General features: G+C 30.8%; 1 protein-coding gene across 1 annotated transcript; it reads right to left on the bottom strand.

Annotated features, from left to right (window-relative positions):
- Positions 1–410: 410 nt before the first annotated feature.
- LOC18592446 (wall-associated receptor kinase 5-like) lies at positions 411–19,851 on the bottom strand. The gene is made up of 5 exons (XM_088809051.1): positions 18,981–19,851; positions 18,513–18,689; positions 6,314–7,432; positions 1,054–1,223; positions 411–869 (listed from the first exon to the last, which is right to left on the bottom strand). Exons 1-5 carry the CDS (start codon positions 19,849–19,851, stop codon positions 411–413), a joined length of 2,796 nt encoding a protein of 931 aa, XP_088665177.1.
- Between the last annotated feature and the right edge of the window lie 2,018 nt (positions 19,852–21,869).

Raw genomic sequence — 21,869 nt, 5'->3', positions numbered from 1 at the left:
CTTTTGTCATCTTATGATGATATTCAATCGGTGTAGACACTGGTTTAGATCCCAATAAACCATACTCTGTTAAGATGTCCAGAGTATACTTCCTTTGACAAAGAAATATTCCCTTGCTTGATCTTGCCACTTCTAAGCCAAGAAATTACTTGAGTTTCCCTAAGTCTTTAAGCTTGAAATTAGAACTCAAATAATCATTAACTTCATTAGTAAGATCCATTGAAGTGTTGCCAATCACAATATCATCCACATAAACCAACAAGAAAATGAATTCCCCGGTTTGAGTAGTCTTAGTACACAAATAATAGTTAGCTTTAGACTGTTGAAAACCATATGCTAGTAAACAAGTGGTAAATTTCGAATTCCACTGTCGTGATGCTTGTTTGAGTCCATACAACGATTTATTCAACTTACACACCATCAGGGTACTCCCCCTTAAAACAATACCCTTGTGGCAGCTCCATGAAAACAGTTTCATTCAAATCCCCGTTCAAGAAAGCATTATTGATATCAAGTTGAGTCAGAAACCAACCTTTAATAGCTACCAGTGTTAAAAATAGTCGAACAGTGGTATGTTTCACCACTGGACTGAATGTTTCTTGATAATCAAAACCTGCCCTTTGATTATAACCTTTGGCTACTAATCGAGCTTTATATCTTTCAATAAAACCGTCAACATGTAGCTTAACCTTGTAGACCCATTTACATCCAATAGCATGAAAATTAGGGGGTAAATGCACCACTGTCCATGTCCCATTCACCTCCAAAGCATCTAATTCAGATTGCATAGCCTCCCTCAATTGAACATATTTTACAGCTTGATGATAATAGGTGGGTTCAGGTATATGAGACAAGGCTCTTGTAAAAGCCTTATGATCAGATGAGAGTTGTACTAGACAAATATTTGGTGATGGGATATTTGGTAACAAAATTGGCTTGTGTAGGAAAGGTACAATGATAGGCCTCAAGGTACTTTGGTGGGTGTCTTTGTCTAGTACTTTTTCTAAGATTGAATGGTTAATTATGTGAATGTGGTTCTGCAGTATGTAGAACTGTAGGTTCACTCAATTCAGGCAGGTTAGCATTTAAATCAGGCAAATCCATATTAGAAATAGAAGCAGAAGTATCAACAACAGAATCAGGAGAATTATTAACAACAAGACTAGAATTATTATCAGAGATTGGCGGAGAATTAAGATCAACAAAATGTGTATCTGGAACAACTAAAGGATGAATAGGTAAAGAAACATCATGAGAAGAAGATAGTTAAAAGAAGAACGTGAGGTTGATTGATGTTGCTGAAAACGAAATATTGATTCATGAAATATAACATTTCTAGAAACAAAGACACTATGTGTAACTAGGTCATAAAGCTTGTAACCTTTAATACCTACTGGATAACCTAAAAAAATGCATTTTCTAGCCCTAGGTTAAAACTTCTTTCTAATATGTGATAAAGTGGATGCAAAACATAGAGAACCAAGTACCTTAAGATGTGAATATGAAGGTGGTTTATGGAAAAGTTTTTCAAATGGAGTTTGATCATGTAAAACTGGTGTAGGCACCCTATTTATGATATGGGCAGCAACCAAAATTGCATCACCCCAAAATTTTAAAGGAAGATTAGCTTGAAATAAAAGTGATCTAGCCACAACTAAAAGATGTTGATGCTTTCTTTCAACAATACCGTTTTGCTAGAGGGTCTCAACACTAGAAAGTTGATGCACAATTCCCTTAGAATTAAAGAAATCAGTAAGATTAAATTCTGAACCATTATCTGACCTTTTTTGTTTAATTGAGACATTAAATTGATTTAAAATCAGACTATAAAATGCAGGCAAAATCATGGAAACTTCTTACTTGTATTTCATTAAAAAAATCCATGTAAACCTAGTGTATTCATCAACAATGGTAAGAAAGAATCTATACCCTCAAACTGTAGAAACTTCATATAGTCCCCAACTATCAACATTTATTAGTTCAAAAGAAAATGTAACAGTAGGTACATGAATTGGAAAATGAAGCCTTTTCTATTTTGCAAGTGGACATATATAAAAAAAAAACTTTTCTATACATGAAACATCAGGAAAATATTGATGAATCTGTTTTATTTTCTTAAGTGGAATGTGCCCTAATCTAAAATGCCACAAATCAAAAACAATAGACAAACTATTACAAGAATTAACAGAATAAAAAATTACATTTCTGTCCTTTTGAAATTGTGCAACTAGTTGTGCATCCAACTCCTTTTGTAAAAGATATAAGCCATCCCTCACTCTAGCACCCCTAGTCACTTTCCAAGAAACTAGATCCTGTATAATGCAATATGAATTAGTAAAAAACAGATGTTGTTTCTGGCATTTTGCTAATTTGTTAACAGAAATCAGGTTGAATTTAAAACTTGGTACACATAAAACATTCTCTAAAACCAAATCTCCTAACTTTGTAGTGCCTATATGAGATACCGAAACATTTATTTTATTCGGCAATTGAACAAAAACATTATGAACTTTCCTAGATGCAGTAAAATATTTCAGATTACAAGCTATATGATCAGTAGCACCAGTATCAAGTATCCAAGCATCGTTATTCAGAAATGAACACATTGAAGCAATAATACTATTTACAAAGGAATATGAACAAGAATCATTAAAGAAATGATAAGCATGATTGAAAGACTTACCTGCCATAGTTGAATTCACCAAAGCAGTCTTACTCTGCTAAGTGGATGTTGTAGAGGTATCATGATGATTAATTGATGGCTATTCATTGATGAGAGACAACAGCTTATGAACTTGATCCTTAGAAAGGTTGATTTGAGACATTGGAGCATTGATACCCTCATCCCCAGCTTCATCAGATTTGGCCAAAGAAATCACATTATTGGTAGAATGAGATTGACCTCTTTTATTATTGACACCAAATTTGTTCTTATTAAACTTTTAATCTGCAGAAAATCCAATCAATCGATAACACTTCTCCTTTAAGTGCCCCTTCTTTCCACAATGTGAGCATAAAAGATCAGATTTTCCTTTTGATTTTTCACTAATAACGATTGACATAGCAGTAGTCTCACTCAATGGTTGAACCATGACATGAAAATTCCTCTGTTTTTTTCTCTTAAAACAAGATTATATGCCTCATCCAAAGATGGAAAAGGCTTCATCATTATGATCTATGATTGTAAAGCAAAAAAACTGTCATTCAATCCATTTAAGAATCGAAAGACATTATCCTTAGCCATCTGATCAACAAATTCCTTAAAACCCCCACAAGTACATTTAGGTAAAGGACGAAAACTACACAGCTCTTCCCAAACAGAATTCAACTCAGGAAAATACAGATCGACTGATCTACTTCTTTGAGTAATGCCATTAAATGTGTGCTGTAGATTACAAATTCTAACATTATCTGGCAACGAAAACCTTCGTTTTAGGGTTTTCTTAGATTTGAGCTGCATTACTTATATAGAAAACAATGGAAGCAATTGATGGTGTTAAGGATTCAAGCAACCAGGCGACAATCAAATTATTACATCTTATCCACAGCATATACAATTTATCAATAACTAAAGGTTGAGGAATCGTACCATAAATAAACCCTAGCTTATTGCGAATGGACAAGGCAAGATAAAATGACTTGCTCCATGCTGAGTAATTTGTTGAAGTGAGCTTCGGACTGATTGAAACTGAACCGTGGTGGTCTGAATGATGCACAAAATAAGCAGAGTGTGCATCGTCCAAAGGAGAAATCCCATGTGCTGATTCGGCCATGGTAACTCACGTTTAGGAGAAATTTTTCTCACAGGAATCAAAACACAAAAACAAATCATCAAAAGAAATCCTCAAGAAATACAGATCTGAAGAAAAGAGAACCAAACCCTAACAGTAGTAGATTCACAAACAAATCTGCAAGAAACAGGAAAAATCATATCAAGAATCTGGAACGGTTGATCTAATAAATAGATCTACAAACAAAACCCCAAATAATATGCCAGGAAGAGGCGATGAAAAGCGTGACGCTTTCAATGGTCGAATCGGCAACAAAAATTCGATCGCAACCCGTGAGATGAACACTGCCACTGTAATACAAGAAGGAATGTGGATGGGTCTATAAGAAATCAAGAAAAAATAGTTCAAGAACCCCAGATCGGAGCTCTGATACCATGTGAAAGAATCTACAATTTCATAGAATTGAAGAACAGGAATTAGAAAAAAAATGTTCTGCTTATTCAAGTAAAATGAAAGAACCATAAAACCAGCTACTTATAGTGCTGGTAAAGTTTGTAATACTAAACATCATATAAGGCTAAAAATGTAAAAGAACACTAAAATAAGCTATTTATAATAAATAAAATAAATTTATACTCTTCATAAACAAGGAGTTATGCTTGCAAAAGAAACACTTCGGAAAGTCTCAAAAACAATCTCGAGCATTTTAATTGCACGTCACGTGTCAAACAATTAATTAAGCCAAATAACACCTAATTGCAGCTTTCAAAGGGAGAATTTTAATATAGAGTTATAGATAAATATTATGTAGATGAATCAAATTTTTATCCCAAAGGATCAAGAACAAGTTACTTGTGTTATGGGATGCATGCAGTACTCAACTCAATGAAATCATATAACTTGATTTTAGGAGCTTTCTCAACTTACAGATTTGGCAGTAACAAGACATTAAAGAATGAATCAAATGATGGAGGACTTGGATTTCATTGAGTTGACATTATATCACAACAATTTTTAAAATGTTCGCTCATATCGCTCTTCAAATTTGTCTGCTGACACTTGTAGACAAGTCATCCTTTCCTTCTGTAGGCAAATTGAGATCACTACTCTCGAATAAGAGTACATTATTCTACTGTTTGCCATCATGATTTGGAAATTAGATGATAGATATGATTTTTTTTTTTTTGGAAATTAAGAGAAAATTATTCGAACCTTACTCTTTGGTGGTTTTGGTATCTTAAATATAATGTGATTACATGTAATGTGATTGCAAGTAATATGATTGCAACCAATGTAATTGCAGGAAGATAACATTGCAGTCTTTAGTGTATAAGCAAAGTAACGATTAAAATGCAAAAAAGATAACATTACAACGTTTGGTTTAAAAATACTTTACTTAGAATATAATATCAATTTTCAAAATTACCTCTATTTATTAAAATGCAAATTTAATATACTTGTATTTTTTATTGCTAACTTTTATATAATATCCATCTCTTAAATATATTTGTAATGTCATATATTTTATTTTTATTTCTTATTATAATTTTATATATTTTATTTTCATTTCTTAATATAATTTTCTATATTATATATTTTATTATAATTTCTTTTTTCTTTAAAAGATAATATAAATTTTATTGACCGTTACCATGACTATTGAGAAAAATAAAAAGACATCCATTGAAATCTATTTATAAAATAACAAATTATAACATTGCAAAATGTTTTTAATAAGTAATAAAGTTGAAAGGTAAAAATATTTTTAATAACATAGCAGAGCATTTTTCAATCTAATTGCATTGGTTTTAGAATGCAATCATATTGCATCCATTTGCTGTAATGTGATTACATTGCAATCTTACATTGCAGTGGTTTGTTGTAAAACAAACACTGTAATGTAATTTAATTTGGTAAATTACAGAGAATGTGTTCTTATTTCTTTCATACCAAACGTTATCTTTAAGTAAGAAAATCATACACCTATCAATTACTCAAATGCTCGAGTGCAGATGACGAGTAAATTTGATAGGTAACAAATTGACCTCCTCTTAGCTTCAATGGCACGTACGTTTGCCCAGTGCAACGTTACTCAATTTGGTTTGATTCCAACATAATCCTCTATTTCAGTTATCAACTTAAAGTTGAAGGTACTGATTGTAACCATGTTAAAAATTTACAACATTTTTAGATGGCCACTAGCCTGTGATGTTGTCAATTAACGCTTAGGCTCTAGGTAGAAACAGAGTGGACAGTGACCTCTAGGCCTAGCGGCACCTGCCCACCATCCAAATTGATGCAGGGGCCTTATCCTGAGATTGAGCTCTCCAAGCTCATGACTTAAAAAAAATTTGACAAGGAAGAAAGGAAAATAAAGAAAATACATGTTACAGCCAATAAGCCAAAACTATGACAAGTTAAGATTTGTTTTTATTTGCTTAACCTTTTACAAAATAAGAAATGCAAAAGGAAACCATGTTGGTGTATTACAATATACATAGTAATTGTCAGGTACTGTTACCGACCATGTAATATTATTTGCTGCCTAATGCTGTCATGGCCAGACAAATTGGTACCAGTACCTTGAGCATTAGCACCTGAGAGTTCACCAAGCAAATAATCTGTTTCCTTTAAATTCACATCATGTTTTACCCATGGATGCTTCGCCGTTGCTCTTAAACCCTCCAATTCGATTGCAACTTCCTTCATTGAGGGCCTCTCTTCACCTCTTACTCTTAAGCACCTCTTTGCCAACATGGCGACTTCCTTTAGTTGTTCAGTATTTTCCTCAAGAAGCACATGATGATCAATTATTTTAAATAATCGATCCTTCTTCAATGCAGAAACAAAATGCATGGCTAGATTCCGCTCTTCTTCAGGCATTTGGAAACAAAGCGCCTTTCTTCCAGTCAGTAACTCTACAAGGACAACCCCAAAGCTGTATACATCACTCTTTTCAGTCAACTGGCTAGATTGAAAGTATTCTGGGTCTAAGTATCCAAGAGTTCCTTGCACCAATGTGGTTAATTGGGTTTGATCCAAAGGAACTAGTCTCGAAGCTCCAAAATCTGATACTTTTGCCGCGTAATGCTCATCTAAGAGAATGTTAGTAGACTTCACATCTCTATGAATAATGGGAGGATAAGCAGCAGAGTGTAGATATGATAGTGCTCCAGCTGTTTCTGCTGCTATTCTTAGACGAGTTTCCCAAGGAACGAAGGATGCAAGGCCTGAATTGTGCAAGTGATGATACAGGGTACCGTTGGAAATGAATTCATAAACTAACAGGGGAACTTCAGTCTCTAAACAGCATCCCAAGAGCTTTACCACATTTCTATGGTTGACTAGAGAAAGCACAACGACCTCATTAATGAATTGGTCAACTTGACTGTGATCGGCTATCATGGATTTTTTTATGGCAACGACTCTGTTGTCTTGCAATAATCCTTTATACACTGTTCCATGACCTCCTTGGCCTAGAATTCTACTTTCATGGTAGTTGTTTGTTGCCTTCTTGAGCTCTTCGGCTGTGAATATTTTGGCTGCTACAGGCCCTTTATGCTTTGAAAGTTCTTGTTGTAAAATAATTCCACCGTTCCGTTGGAAGAACTTTTCTCTGTGTCTGATGAGCTTTCTTTGCCAAAGTCCCCAATATATCCATGAAAGGCTCAATACTAGCACTAAAATGCTTATGCTGACACCTGCTCACCATGAAAATGAAAAAAAAAAATTAAATTTTTGCAACCTTTAAATGACAATTAAACTGTGAAATCGAGTCTCCAGTGCTCAGTTTTGAAGGTACAAACACAAAAGTCATATCTATGTCTAATTTTCTTATTGGTTACTTTTTCAATTGTGAAATTTAATGGTTCAATAGCCAACTCTAGCTGTTTCAACCCTAAACTGGTTTTTGGAAAAATGCAAATTTTTCTTTTGCTTTTATAATTATCTTTTTCCCAACTCAATTGCTTGAAATTTTGTATTGCCCCAAACTTCTGGCTTTAATCTTTATGTTCATAATAAATTTGTGCAGTTTTCGTAAACCTAAAGACCAGTTCCAAAGACCAGAATTTATTTGAAATCCTCAAAAGAAACCTAAACTAAAATTGCACACTTAAGTTTCATCTCTTTTCCTCTCACCCTTTTCCTCCTTATGGTCAGTATATAACTTAAACTACCTACATGAACTGATGGCAAAAAATTTTGATATGGATTAATGTGTTAAACTTTATGTATAATTAATTTAAACTTAATTTAAAATTCACTATAACAAGAATTGCTTTTCCGCAGCCACTATAACAGGAATTTAAAATACAAAAGCCTACCCTATTCTTGATCCATTATTTGATAATGGAAACAATACCAAACAGATTAATTGTTGGGATTCAGTGCATTAAAATTTCCTCTTCCTGGATCTATAGCTCTCAAATGATTGAGATTCTTAATGTTTTCTGTAAATAGGAGAAGAAACCTAACTATACCTTTATATAGTAAAATTTTAGTGTCACACATTATAGGATTTAGGGTACCATAAAGGCCTACCCTAATAAGCTTACATATAATATTGGAGTCTAACTCACTTTATTAGATCATATTATGGACTGTAATATTGTCCCTTTATCAAAACAAAATTACCTTAGCCTAATTTTGATAAAAGGAAAATAAAATTAAATAATTTAAGTCTACACTTTAATTATTCAAGAAAATTTAACAATCTTCCACTTGGACTATATTATTAAAATTTAATTTTTGAAAATTAAATTTTCTTAAAATCAACTTATAAGCTAAGACATTGAAAACTTTTCTACCCAATATAAAAACAAATTGATTTTGAGACTACTCCAAACACTATTCTCTCCAACAAAATTTTGTGATCTCAAAGAATAGTAATTACTTCTTTAAAGCTATAGCACCAACTATAATCACATATACCACCCAATCTTATTCACATGAACTCAACGTGGTAGTGTAGCAATTAACAACAAAACTTTCTTGATTATTATTTCATGTATTATATTCATTTGTCAGTCACTTTATTTTCTATTGTATGTAGCCCGAACTCGTAAGAGAAACATTTAATAAACAAGTATGTTTTTCCTTAAATATCTCTAGATCTACTTTGTGTCAAAGACGTACCGTTAGGGTTATCAATTTATACTCAAACTTATGCTTAAAACTAACACACATCTTAAGTCTTCAAATACACTATATATATATATATATATATATATATATATATATATACATATACATATACATAGACATAGACATACACACACACACACTTTATGATTGAATAATCATTATTAATAATAAATCCAAATATATCATCAAAGATGTGTTCCAAACAAACTAAGCACAAAGGATAAAACAATGTCAAATCTTTCCACTAACCAAGTACATAAAAAATCTACACAATATCCATGTCATAAACATTTTTCTTGAAAGTGACAGAATGCAATCTCTTGGTTAGAGGATTAGATATAATGTCATTAGTCCAATATGCTTTATTGAAATGTCACATTGTTTTCACAAGTTTTTTAATTGTCAAATATTTTATCTTCATACACTTAACCCCTTTTATATCTTTATCGTTGTTGATGAACAAAGGCGCTAAAATGTTATCAAGCTATAACTATATGGACCCTTGCAATAAAGCCAACCACCAACAATTTTATAATGGGATTTCTTAACTGGATAGCCTATGTAGTTGCTCCATAGCATGTTACAAATTCTACTTGTATAGTGGATGAGGTCACAAGTTTTTTATTTTAATTTATACTTTTCCAAGATATTGCCCAACTTATAATATAAAAATGTATCATAAAATGAACTTTCTATCATCTAAATAGCTGACAAAGTCATAGCCCGTATTACCCACCGACTTAAGATCTTCAACCTTTTGGTAAGTTAACATATAATCCTTAATCCTCTTCAAATATCTCATCACTTCTTTTGCAACTTCGCAATGATCTCTACTAGGATAAAACAAATGTTTACCTAAAGTACTCAATTCAAAATCAATGTCAACTCTTGTGCACACCTGAGCATATATCAGGTTTCCCACTACATTAGCATATGGCACTAGTTTCATAAATTCCCTTTCAGCATCTTTTTAAGACATTGTGTCAAGTTTAATTTATCATCTTTAACAACTAGCACATCTTCATCTTTGCAATCAAGCATGAAAATATATATAACAGACAAATAATGTATGCACTTTGAAAGAGCCCCAACAAGTGATGAGATCTATCTTTATGGATTTCAATCCCAAAGACATGGGATGCTTCTTTAAGATCTTTCATGTCAAACTACTTAAACACTACTAGCAAGCAAGATATCATCAACATATAAAATAAGAAAGATAAACTTGGTCTTGTAATATTTAGATGTATGCATTGGTCTACATTTTTCTTAAAAAAATCAAAAGAAGTGACTACTTCATCAAATTTAACATACCATTGATGAGAAGCTTGTTTGAGTTTATAAATAGACTAATTGAGTTTACACACAAGATGATTTTTATCATCCTCTTTAAAACCTTCAGGCTACAACATATAAGCCTCTTCAATATGAGTCCCATTTAGAAAGGCAGTTTTAACATCCATTTGGTGTAACTTTAAATCTTATGAGCTACTAGTGTAATAATTACTCTAAAAATAACATCCTTATATGGTATAGGAGAAAAAGTTTCATTGTAATCAATACATTCTCTTTAAGTAAAACCTATAACATCTAGTTTGGCTTTATACTTATCAATTTTCGCTTTGGAATCTTTCTTAATCTTGTATACCCATTTACAATCATTGGGTTTGTGACCCTCAATTATCTCAACAAACTACCACACATCATTATTTCATATAGAATGCATCTTATCATTCATTGCATCCCACCACCAATTTGATTGAAGACTAGAAATCATTTTTAAGGAGTTGCTAAATCAACTACATGACCAATCATTATCATGTTCTCAAAGATAGAATTAATAAATGTATAAAGAAATATCAAGTTTTCATACTTTTATGGATTTTCTTGGTGGCATATTTTCCACAACATTCTAGTGTTAAGAGACCTCATTAGGAAATAGTTGAACTTGTTCCTATTCCCCAACTCATGTATGTGCCACAAATCTTTTTATATAGGTATATAATTACTTAAGTCTTAGTATAATTTCCTCTATCTCTATATTAAGAGTAACTAATATAAATTATATCTAACTTCAAAAACTTAGTTATTGTACCTCAATAATTTTACCACCTCCATTTGAGTAATAAAATTTATAACCCATGGAATGATCTATGTACCCAATAAAGTATCAATAAATGGAACAATATTGTATCTTAGCTTTAATGGATCATAAAGATGTACTTTTGAAGGACGTCCCTAAATATGTGAGTGATTAAGACATGGTTTTCACCCGGTTCACAATTCAAATGGGGTTTTAGATATAGATTTGTTAGGGATTTTATTTAAGATATACAAATATATTTTGATTGCTTTTCATTACAAAATTATGGTAAATTAGCCTCATTCACCACTCTATTCATCATATCCATTAAGGTGCAATTCTATCTTTTAGTCACACTATTTTTGTTTAGGACTACCAAGCATAGTGTTTTGGGCATTATTCCACAACTTTCTAAGTATTTGACAAATAGGCTCTTATCTTATCTTATTGTGTCATGCTTGCCAGAATATTCACTACCCCTATTAGATCTAACAATCTTAATGGTTTTCTCAACTATTTTTAACCTTTAGTATTAAAGATTTTGAATTTATCAAGGGTTTCAAACATTTCTTTACTTAAGAACAAATAATCATAACGAGAAAAATCATTAATAAATATCACAAAATATCCATAGTAGTGGTAGCGATGGAAAGGGATACCTTATAACAGGGTACCCACGGGTACCCGACCTAATTATGTATGGTTAGAGTACCCTATATTTAGGTTCAGGACGAGTTCAAATAGTAATTTTACTACCTGTATCAGCTTCGGGTAAGGTTCAAGTAACACCCTTTAAGTTCTCAATTCCCAAGCCAGATTATGTATTATATAGTTTATAATAGATAATTAAATATGAAAAATTTTGTTGATGTTAGTAATCAAACTTTTCATTTATAATATATTATTGTTAGTCAAATTATTAATGATATGTTATTAATATATTTAAATAATAAAAATATTAAATTATTAGTTATGTTTAAATAATATCATATTACAAAGAATATAATTACTATTTTATATATATATATTGCAGTGTGTTATGATTAAATGTAGCAATCAAGTATACTTGTATTAAGTAGAATAGGTATTTACATTTTCAAATTTTCAAACATAAATAATATGATTATTTATTAAAGTCATGGAATATGTAATTATAGGTTATATATTTTAAATGATATAAGGTATATGTTTTTGTTGAATAGATATAAGTTATATGTTAATATTAATTTATGATTAATAAATATTGCACCTATAATATATAGTATTGTTTTGCCTATGTAAACGTATATCCTACATATAAATAGGTTATATTAATAAGTTATAAATATTAATATATTTAATTTATATATAAACATTACTATCTATTATATACTTATTAACATATTAAATAGGTTATATTTAATAATAATTACTATGCATGTATCCTACTCATTAATATGTTATATGAATAGATTATAATATTAATATATTTAATTTATATATAAACATTACTATATACTTATTATGATAAAATAATTTTTTAGTTATCATTACTATAAGAACAAAACTTGTAATTTACAAAAATTATAACTTATAAAATTATTAGTGTTACATTTATGCTTACATCAATAGAATATAGTAAAGTATTGCTATTAAGTGATAATAACTATTAACAACCTTTCATTATATGTACAAATAAGAAGATAATGAAAATAATAACTATAACTTATAAGTTGTTTGAGATTTTTTTTTTTTTGTTATTCAAGTTATTATTTGAGATATTAGTTTTTGGTTATTTAAATTTAAATTTTATTGTTTGTTTGCTTTTATAAATTTAATCATTAGTGAATTGTATGGATGTAAAATATAATTTATTATTGTATACAGATTCGAGTTCGAGTAATTAGGTATCCATGAAGAGTATAATAATATTTTTTTACATAATTGGATTTTGAAACGGCTTTGGATAATTACTAGGTAGTGGGATGGTAATAAGGTTCAGGCTTGGATAGTAAATTCTAAAAATATTCGAGTAGTTGTATGGTTCAGGCACCTTACTTATTAATAGAATTCGAGTTCCGGTACCTCAAAATTATTGAGTATCTTACCCGTTAACATCCTTAGTAATGGATGTATAAGATTCACTGATGTCAATGTAAATAAGTTTTAATCATCCATAACACTCGAGCATTTGGCTTATTGGTTGATGCATGATTTCCCTACTTAAAAAGTAAAGTTCGAATCTCTCTTTCCCCAAATCCAAAAAAACAAAAAATTAATCAGTCATAACTTCAATTGTATCCCTCTTATTCTATCTTGGTTAATTTACACCTACAATAGTCAACATATGTCTCCAAGTCATCAAAAATAAGAATACACAAAATGTTATTCTTTATTAACCTTTCTACCCTTTTTTTAGAGATATGCCAAGTCTTTTATGCCACAACATGGAAGATGTTTCAATAGTCAACATATGTCTCCAAATCATCAAAAAAAAAATACATAGAATGTTATTTTTTATTAACCTTTCTACCCTTTTTTTAGAGATATGCCAAGTTTTTTATGCCACAACATGGAAGATATTTCTTTTATGTGGGGTCTTTTAGCAACTATTTTAGCATAAGATAAGGTGCCCCATATATATATATATAAACACATTCTACATATTCCATGAGACAAGGACACTAGTCAATAAATTTTGAATTAGTAATTATTTAAATAATTGAATTCTTCATTTTAAAAACATAACCAATGCTCTCTAACATGAAAAAGTAAATTAAATTCCATTCAAATGATAGTACATACAAGTGTTTTTAAATTAAAGTGTATGACCATTGTTTAATTCAAGCAAAGTATTCTTACAAGCTCAATTTCCACCTCTGCATTATTGTCACCTATGAGTTTAGACTCTTCCTTATTCGGCTTCTTCTTGCTTATTAATCCTTATAAAGCAACATTACTATCTAGCCAACAAGAACTAGGTCGAGCTTCAATTAAATTGAATTCATGTATTACAAGAACCAAAAAGTTACCTTTATACTCACGTTCCTTTAACCAAGTTTTATATTAGAGACCAACTTATTTTTTAGGTTTAATCATCTTCTTGCAAAAAAAACATCTAAGTTTGTCCTTGAAGACAACTTTTAAATCTCTTATACTGACAAATTGACCTGATTTCTTCTTTTATCTTTAACTTGTTTAGGAATATTAGATTTAGTGGAAACTCTTCTCATTACAACTCATAAAATAAAGTCTTTTAAAAAAAGTGCTAACTTCAGCATCTGATGATACTTTATACCTTTGTGCTACTATAGCTAAGAACTCCTTTGCATTAGTTGAATCAGGATGCCTACTTAAAATGTGTACAAGAATGGACCTCTTAATAATCATTAGACAAAATTTCTTAGATCTCTCATGCCTCAAACGTTTTCTTATTATTTGCATAACTTTCAACAATATGTTCTGCGAGCTTATCTATATTCATAACTAGATCTATATTTATTATCTAAATGGCAAAAACCACAGACTTTTCTAATTCTTAAAGTTTCACTTACTCAAAATCTCAATGGTGGCAATATTATTATTGATAGAAAAGGTGACTGAAAGTTTAAATAATGCAACTTAATTAGAATAAATAAGGTAATTCAAATATTATAAAACCTTCAATGGCTATAACCAAAAAGTCTAGACATTTCATCATGTTAACTCATATAGGTTGAATGCATTATATGTAATTAGGAACCTTTTCACATAAAAGCGGTAATGAAAATTTAATACAACCTTTGCAACTTAACACCTTTAGGTGAATAAATTAATAGAGTTAACAATTCTCACACACATGTTTGTATGTGCTACTCTTTAATTTTAACATACAAAAACCACCTTTAAGTGAATGAATACATACTAAAACTAGAGAGATTTCTAAAACATATGAGAATGATAACTCCACAACACTAGCCAGTTGGCTACTCTAGCCAAGTGACTACTCTAGTATAATGAAACTTCTCCTATAACAAGATATTTCTTTATATTATCCACACCAAATTTATAGTATGATTTATTTATTAATTATTAACTTAATGAGCATCAGGCACCATGCTCCAAAATCATACCTATACATGTGTCATAACCTTATGAGATATTAGTCATTACATCTCTCTTATTATCACCTAACAAATTTATTGCATTGAGAATATCACTTCATAAGTTTTAGTTATCAAACTGTTTAACTTTTTCTCGAGAGTTTTTAAAATACACAAATTATCTAGGAAGAGTACATGCTATCATTAAACTAAAAAATATCCATATTATTTTTGAATCACATGAATTCCAAAAAAACCTCACAAAATATTCGAAATAATAAATTAAACACGCATAATAAATAAATAAATAAATAAAAATACATCCAAAAAATCATAAAAATAGCAGTCATAGGAAACATTAGGAGAATGGGTTTGAACTATCAGAAAATAAACTAAAAATATGCTCAAGACCATGATCCTACCCTGAAAGTGGGCTTTGTCTTTCTCCATCTAGGTCAAGATCTGACTCGACTGGAGCAAATTCGACCCATTAAAGTTTGATTTGGTTTTTCCTCTCTAATTATTGGGTTTTAAAGCAATTTTAATCAAATTAAACTCATCCAAAATTCAATTAAAGAATTGTTCTATGAAACCCATATATAAAAAAAATCCATTAAAACAAGTTAAATCGAGATTAATCTATCTATTATTTGAAATTTCATAACCCATTCAAGTTTGTTACATTTTTTGCCATTAAAGCTTGATTTTGAGCTTTAAATTCCTTCAATTTTGACTCTTTTACTTCATAAAATCGATCCAAAATGAAATTAACTTTATTCTCTTCTATTAATTCAAATTAAAACACATAAAATGAATCAATTTTAAGCCAAATTTGAAGACCAAACCCATGAATATAAAATTCTAACATTGCAGCAACTATTTTGATGAAATTGATAGGTTTAATCAAATTTTAGGACCTCAATAACAATCTTAACTTATCAAGAAATAATAATCTCAAAGTAATTTAACAAAAATTACATACAATCAAGTTATTTTCTTAGCTTAAAATTATTAAAACCTGCAACACTTGAAAGATCAAATTTCTCAAACATAATTTCAATCAATTGCATTGTTTTAATTCTACAAATCCATCGTATTACTAATAATAAATCATCAATCAAATAGGCTCAAGATTGAATTGTATTATACATAACGGAATTATGAATTTTAATGATATAACTACAAAAAATTCAAAAATCACACAAGAACTTAACATGTAGTCATGCATGATTTATGCAATCAATATATAATTCTATTAGTTTTATTAACTTTAAGATGATTATAGTTTTGAAAAGACACAAATGATCAAAATTGTTTGAATGATCTTTGAACTTGTTTGAATAATTTTTGAAGCTGTTTGAATGAGTTTTTGAACTTAATTTATTAATATTAAACTCTCGTACATTTGCTTTGAAGTGCTTAAGTGTTTCTATGTGAATAGTTTCAAAATTGTATATGAATGAGTTTTGAAATTGTTTGAATGAGTTTTGATCTTATTTGAATAGTTTTTGAACTTGTTTAAATAAGTTTTAAACCTCCCTTGCGTATGCTTTTAAAATGTCCAAGTATTTGGTATCAAATTAGATTAAAAAAGAAACATTTTCTATATGTTAAGTTACAAATATCGATACCTTGGTATTGGGTATTGATACATTTTACACAAAATGCTTTTGGATGCTAGTATCGATACCTAGTGAAAAGTATCGATATCTAGACCCAATGTATCAATACCTAGAGAAAAGTTTCGATATTTGAGGTTCAAAACTAGTCATTGTACACGAAAATCATAAGAAAAACCACTAATTTTTTCATCAAACCTTCTCCAATAACTTCAAATCTTCTCCAACTAAAAAAAAACAAAATTCTCCAACACATTTAGAAGGTAAGAAGAGTGAAGAAAAACATTAAATACTCAAGCATCATATCTTATGAAGAAAGAGAAGAAAAAGAAAGAGAAACTAAGTTAGAGAAAGCTATTCGCATTCCTTCACATAGCTTTTAAGCTATCTTTGTGCTACAAATTCTTTGTACTTTCATTCTTATCATTTGTACACATCTTTGTATCATTCAAACAACTCCAACCTTATATTTACTTAGCAAAACCCACCTTCCAGATGTATACTTGCTTCAATCTTATAAGAAAGAAAAAAGATATACCTTAGCCTTCAAAAAGTAGTATTAGAGGTTGTGCTTGATCTTTAAAAGGCATGGAGGTTATATCTTAGCCTTCAAAAGGTAGTGATTAAAGGCTGTGCTTAAACCTTGAAAAGGTAATAGTTGTGCTTTAACCTTGAAAAGGCAATGGTTATGCTTGAACCTTTAAAAAGCATTGTATTGAATTTATTCAATAATGGATAAAACTCCTTAGCTTGCTAAGCGAGAGAACGTAGGCACCAAGGAAGGGCCAAACCTTTATAAATTCCTTGTGCATTTTCTCTTTACTCTCCACTATTTATACTTGTGCATTTTACTTTACTTTGAAGAGTTTTGAAATTTATTCTTTTTTTTTTTTGAAAAGCGAATTTATTAGCCTCACAACCGTAATACCATTTCAAGTCTCTTGCTTGGGTCACAAAAGACTCCCATGGCATAAGCATATTCAGTTTGGGTAGAAGAAGCCTGTACATTTGTCGAAAGCACTTGCCATTAAAACAAACAATGGCCTGAGCACAGAAAAAGTCTTAAAGAAAAGCTCAGCAAGACTTGTGCATTTTACATTATTTTGAAGAGTTTGAAATTTTGTTCTTATTTTTTGTTTATTCTTTAATTTACCCTTCAAATTACTTTTGACACACTTTAATAGAAAAACAAGTTTGTGAAAATTGTTTTTAGCTTTTCTTCAATGGAGATTTTATTTGAGGAAAAGAATTTTTAGAAATCCAATTCACCCCCCTTTTGGATATTTTTATATTATTATTGAGCTAACATTTCTAACAAATTCTTTAGGGTTCTAAATCCTAATTGTATATGTTATATATTCTGATACCAATTGTCAAATTTTATGTATAACTTATATACTTAACTTAAAATTCACCATAGTAGGAATTTAAAATACAAAAGCTTACTTGATTCTTAATGCATGATTTGATAGTAGAAATAATACTAACCAAATTAACTGTTGAATTGCTTATAAAAAAATATTAACTGTTGAATTAAGTGCATTCCTCATCTTTCTTAATCTATAACTCTCTAATGGGTGAGATTCTTAATGTTTTCTATAGACAAAAGAGGAGACTTACTCATACCATTATATAGTGACTTCCTAATCCCACCCATCATAGGATTTAAGATCTCATACACAAGTTTACACTAAACCACATATGACACTAATGGTGTTTAGCCTACTTTATTAGATCATATTGTGGACTACAATATTGTCTCTTTATCAAAGATCAAATTAACTTAATCTAAATTTGATAAAAAGTAAAAAATAAATTAAATAATAAAGTCAATGCATTAATTATTCAGAAAAATATTACGTAATGTCCTTACCTAGAGCAATGTTAACAAAGGGAATCTCTTTAGTTTTATGTACGAAACTGCAACCAGTTCCATTTCTTTTGCCATCGCCTTCAAAACCACCGCTACAAATACATTTGAAACTTCCTGGTGAATTATAGCATTCTGCACTTTGGTGGCAGGGATGCAAAATCTTGCACTCATCAATATCTGCTAAAATAGGTAGTACCATCAATCTAGTAGTCAACATAAACCTCCTTCTTCAATTAACAAGAAAAAAAGTGATGTGTAAATAATTTTCAAATGGAGAATGCGTTATATATTGCAGATCAGTTGGGGCTGCAAAATTGAAAAGAAAAAAAAAGGTTGGTTTTATCTTAAGTTCTGGCTGATAGTTGACGTGAAAAGGCATTTTGTCTCTTTATCAAAATGTGTATTCTTCTCTTCTTTTCCTGTTCATCTTCAAAATTTTTCAAAGTGTCAGCAGGTATTAAAACTTACCTTGGCAGCCTTCTGGGAGGTATGGATTCCCTTCATAACCGTCTAAACACTTGCAAAGATAGCCCAGACCTATGCCAGCTTCGTAACACTCACTCCGATTACATGTGAAATTCAATGTATTCTCAGCTTCCTCGCACGTTTCATTACCTACTACCCAATCAAGCGACACAGGGAACTTGTAATCTTCTGGTATAGATCGAACATGATCCGAGGAGAACTCAAATTGGCTTTCTTCGACAACAAAAGCATAGCTGCAAAGGTTGAAATCGGAGACTTTTGTATGGTTTTTAAAGCTATATGCAATCACATCAATTTTTTTCAGCCCGCCTGGAATCTGTATCTGGCAACATCCGAATCCTGCACAAGATCCATCAACCACGTCTTCAATGCGATCACATAGGGACATACACCCGGCGCTGTAGCTTTTATTGCCTACGAAACCATGAAGGTACGCATAAGTGTCGCAGCCAACAGCTGTAAACTTGTTTCGGGTATTAGAGACGTTGAAAATTGACAACGGAAACCGGGATTGTACCCGTGGGATCACAAGCTCCCCTGAAGCTTTGTAACAATCTCGGGCAACTGTGGCCAATATCTGCAACCGACCTTCCATGCTGATATTGGTAACAACAAAATTAGTATAACCTAGAAATGCTGTGGAGGAGTTGGCAGAATCATTGCAGGTGATGCGGAAGTTTTCGTTTAAAAAACAGCCTTCCCTTGTACCAAACGGGTATGGGATGCTTAGATTCCCACAATAAGCAGGGCACCCCGGTTTGGCTAACACTTGAGCTATGGCCGTTGTTGTTGCTGTTGATGCCAATACCAACCAAACCAGTGTGCCTACTGCTAGCCTCTTATGTGTATCCATTTCCCCCTCCTTCAAAACCTCAAACAAAAAATTAGACTGAAGAGGATTAAAATTGTTCTAATGTAATTTTTATAGATAATGATCTTCTCGCATGGTAGTAGGAAGAAGGATTCTTTTTTTTACCAATGCCAAAGAATATGCTGGAGACATATCTATGTATGTATAATGCCGGCTTTTGTGTCATATGAAATATCCTTTTGGAAGTTAACGACCCAAGAGAGAGAGCCTTCGAATTAGATATGAAACAATTTCATACATTGTCACTTGGGCCTCTATTTAGATTGTTCATTGGTTAGAAAAATGCACTTTGAAATTACTTAATCTGAGATAACCTGTAGCAGACTCATCGGCAGACAGCTTATATATTATGCTTGTGCAGCATTGTTACACCCAAAAATAAATCAACAAGCAGATGAATCAAACTTGGTATAAGTTGGCGTCATGAAGTTGACGAGATTGCTGGACGTTTCGTTTCACAAGGCTTGGTGGGTTTCCTTTGTTTTGTAGTCTCTCTTGGTTACTTCACCCTTCTGATTAATAAGACTTTATTTTCCTGTTTCTTTTGATCGTCTTTAGTTGGCCGCTGCCGCCTCTCCAATCAAAGTTGTTCCTGTATCGAACAAGCTATAACTTAATGCACTCATTGCTAACAATTGCAAACATCAACAGAATCGGAAGGTTAATAATCAATGAATATTCATTTGATTTATTTATTCTTGCCACGGTTAATAGCCTACATCTTTCAACATAGCTCATTAATAAAAGTCAACCTATGAACTGCTTGCTGGGGCCCAAAGTCTCAATTGAATTATGCTAAAAAAAAAGACAGAAACTAACCATGACCCGCTCGAGGCAGTGGGGCCTGATCAGCCAAGCTCCGGGAAAGTCCAAAGCAACAAAAACAACACAGCAAAGCCCAGCCTGTTGTCAGTCCATAATCATGCTGCAAAGGACAAATGTCAAGCACAATGATAGCTCATAATTCAACATGCAGACTATTCTTTTGGACATAGTTATTATTTTATTTCTGTTATGAAATATACTTTTAAAAAATAAATATAAAAAATATTTAAAAAGAATAATAAGATTTTATTTAAGTGTGTATTTATAAATAAAATGAGAGATCTATTTATAGATTAATAATTCCTTATCTAGATAAAATTTATAAGATGAACATAATACTAAAAGCTTGATTGATGGATTAAGTCTTAATCTTAATCCAATCTAATCTACACCTAAATTTAGATATACATAATATAAATGGATATTAACAAAAATATTCGTAACATTTCCTCTTGAATATTAACTATATTAAAAATATGTCTCGTTAAAATCTTATTAGAAAAAAACTTCGTGAAAAAAAATCCGAGTGAAGAAAAACAAGTACATAATACATTTTAAGAATACACTTTTGAAATACTACCTCATTAAAAATTTTATCAAGAAAAACTCAATGAGAAAAACCTTGATAAAAGAAAAAAGTACAATGTGTATTTTATTCTCACTGATGACTACATTATTTACGACATTTAAAACGATTTTCAATCTTTTGTATTAACTTTTCAAACATTGCAATAGGAAGGGCTTTGGTAAATAAATTTGCTAGATTGTCACTTGAACGAATTTGTTGAACACTAATATCACATTTTCTTGAAGATCATGAGTGAAGAAGAATTTTGATGAAATATGTTTTGTACAATCGCTTTCAATGTATTCTTCCTTTAACTGTGATATATAAGCGATACTATCTTCATATAACGTTGTTGAAACTTCCTTCTTGATTGCCAAGCCACAAGTTACAAATCTTAACCCGACACATTCACAACTTATCTCATGAATTACTAAAATTTCTATATAGTTAAAAGAAGTATCAACTATAGATTGTTTTACAAAATACTATGAAATAGTCGTATCTCTAGATGTAAATAAGTAACTTGTCTAGAATTAAGCTTTGTGTGAATCAAATAAATATTTTGCATTTGCATAACAAATTAAATTTTATTTTGATAAATTTGAGT

Source organism: Theobroma cacao, chromosome 8 (genome assembly GCF_053813885.1).
Source record: "Theobroma cacao isolate CCN51 chromosome 8, ASM5381388v1, whole genome shotgun sequence".
Classification (NCBI taxonomy): domain Eukaryota; kingdom Viridiplantae; phylum Streptophyta; class Magnoliopsida; order Malvales; family Malvaceae; genus Theobroma; species Theobroma cacao.
This window is presented reverse-complemented; position numbering and strand designations above follow the sequence as displayed.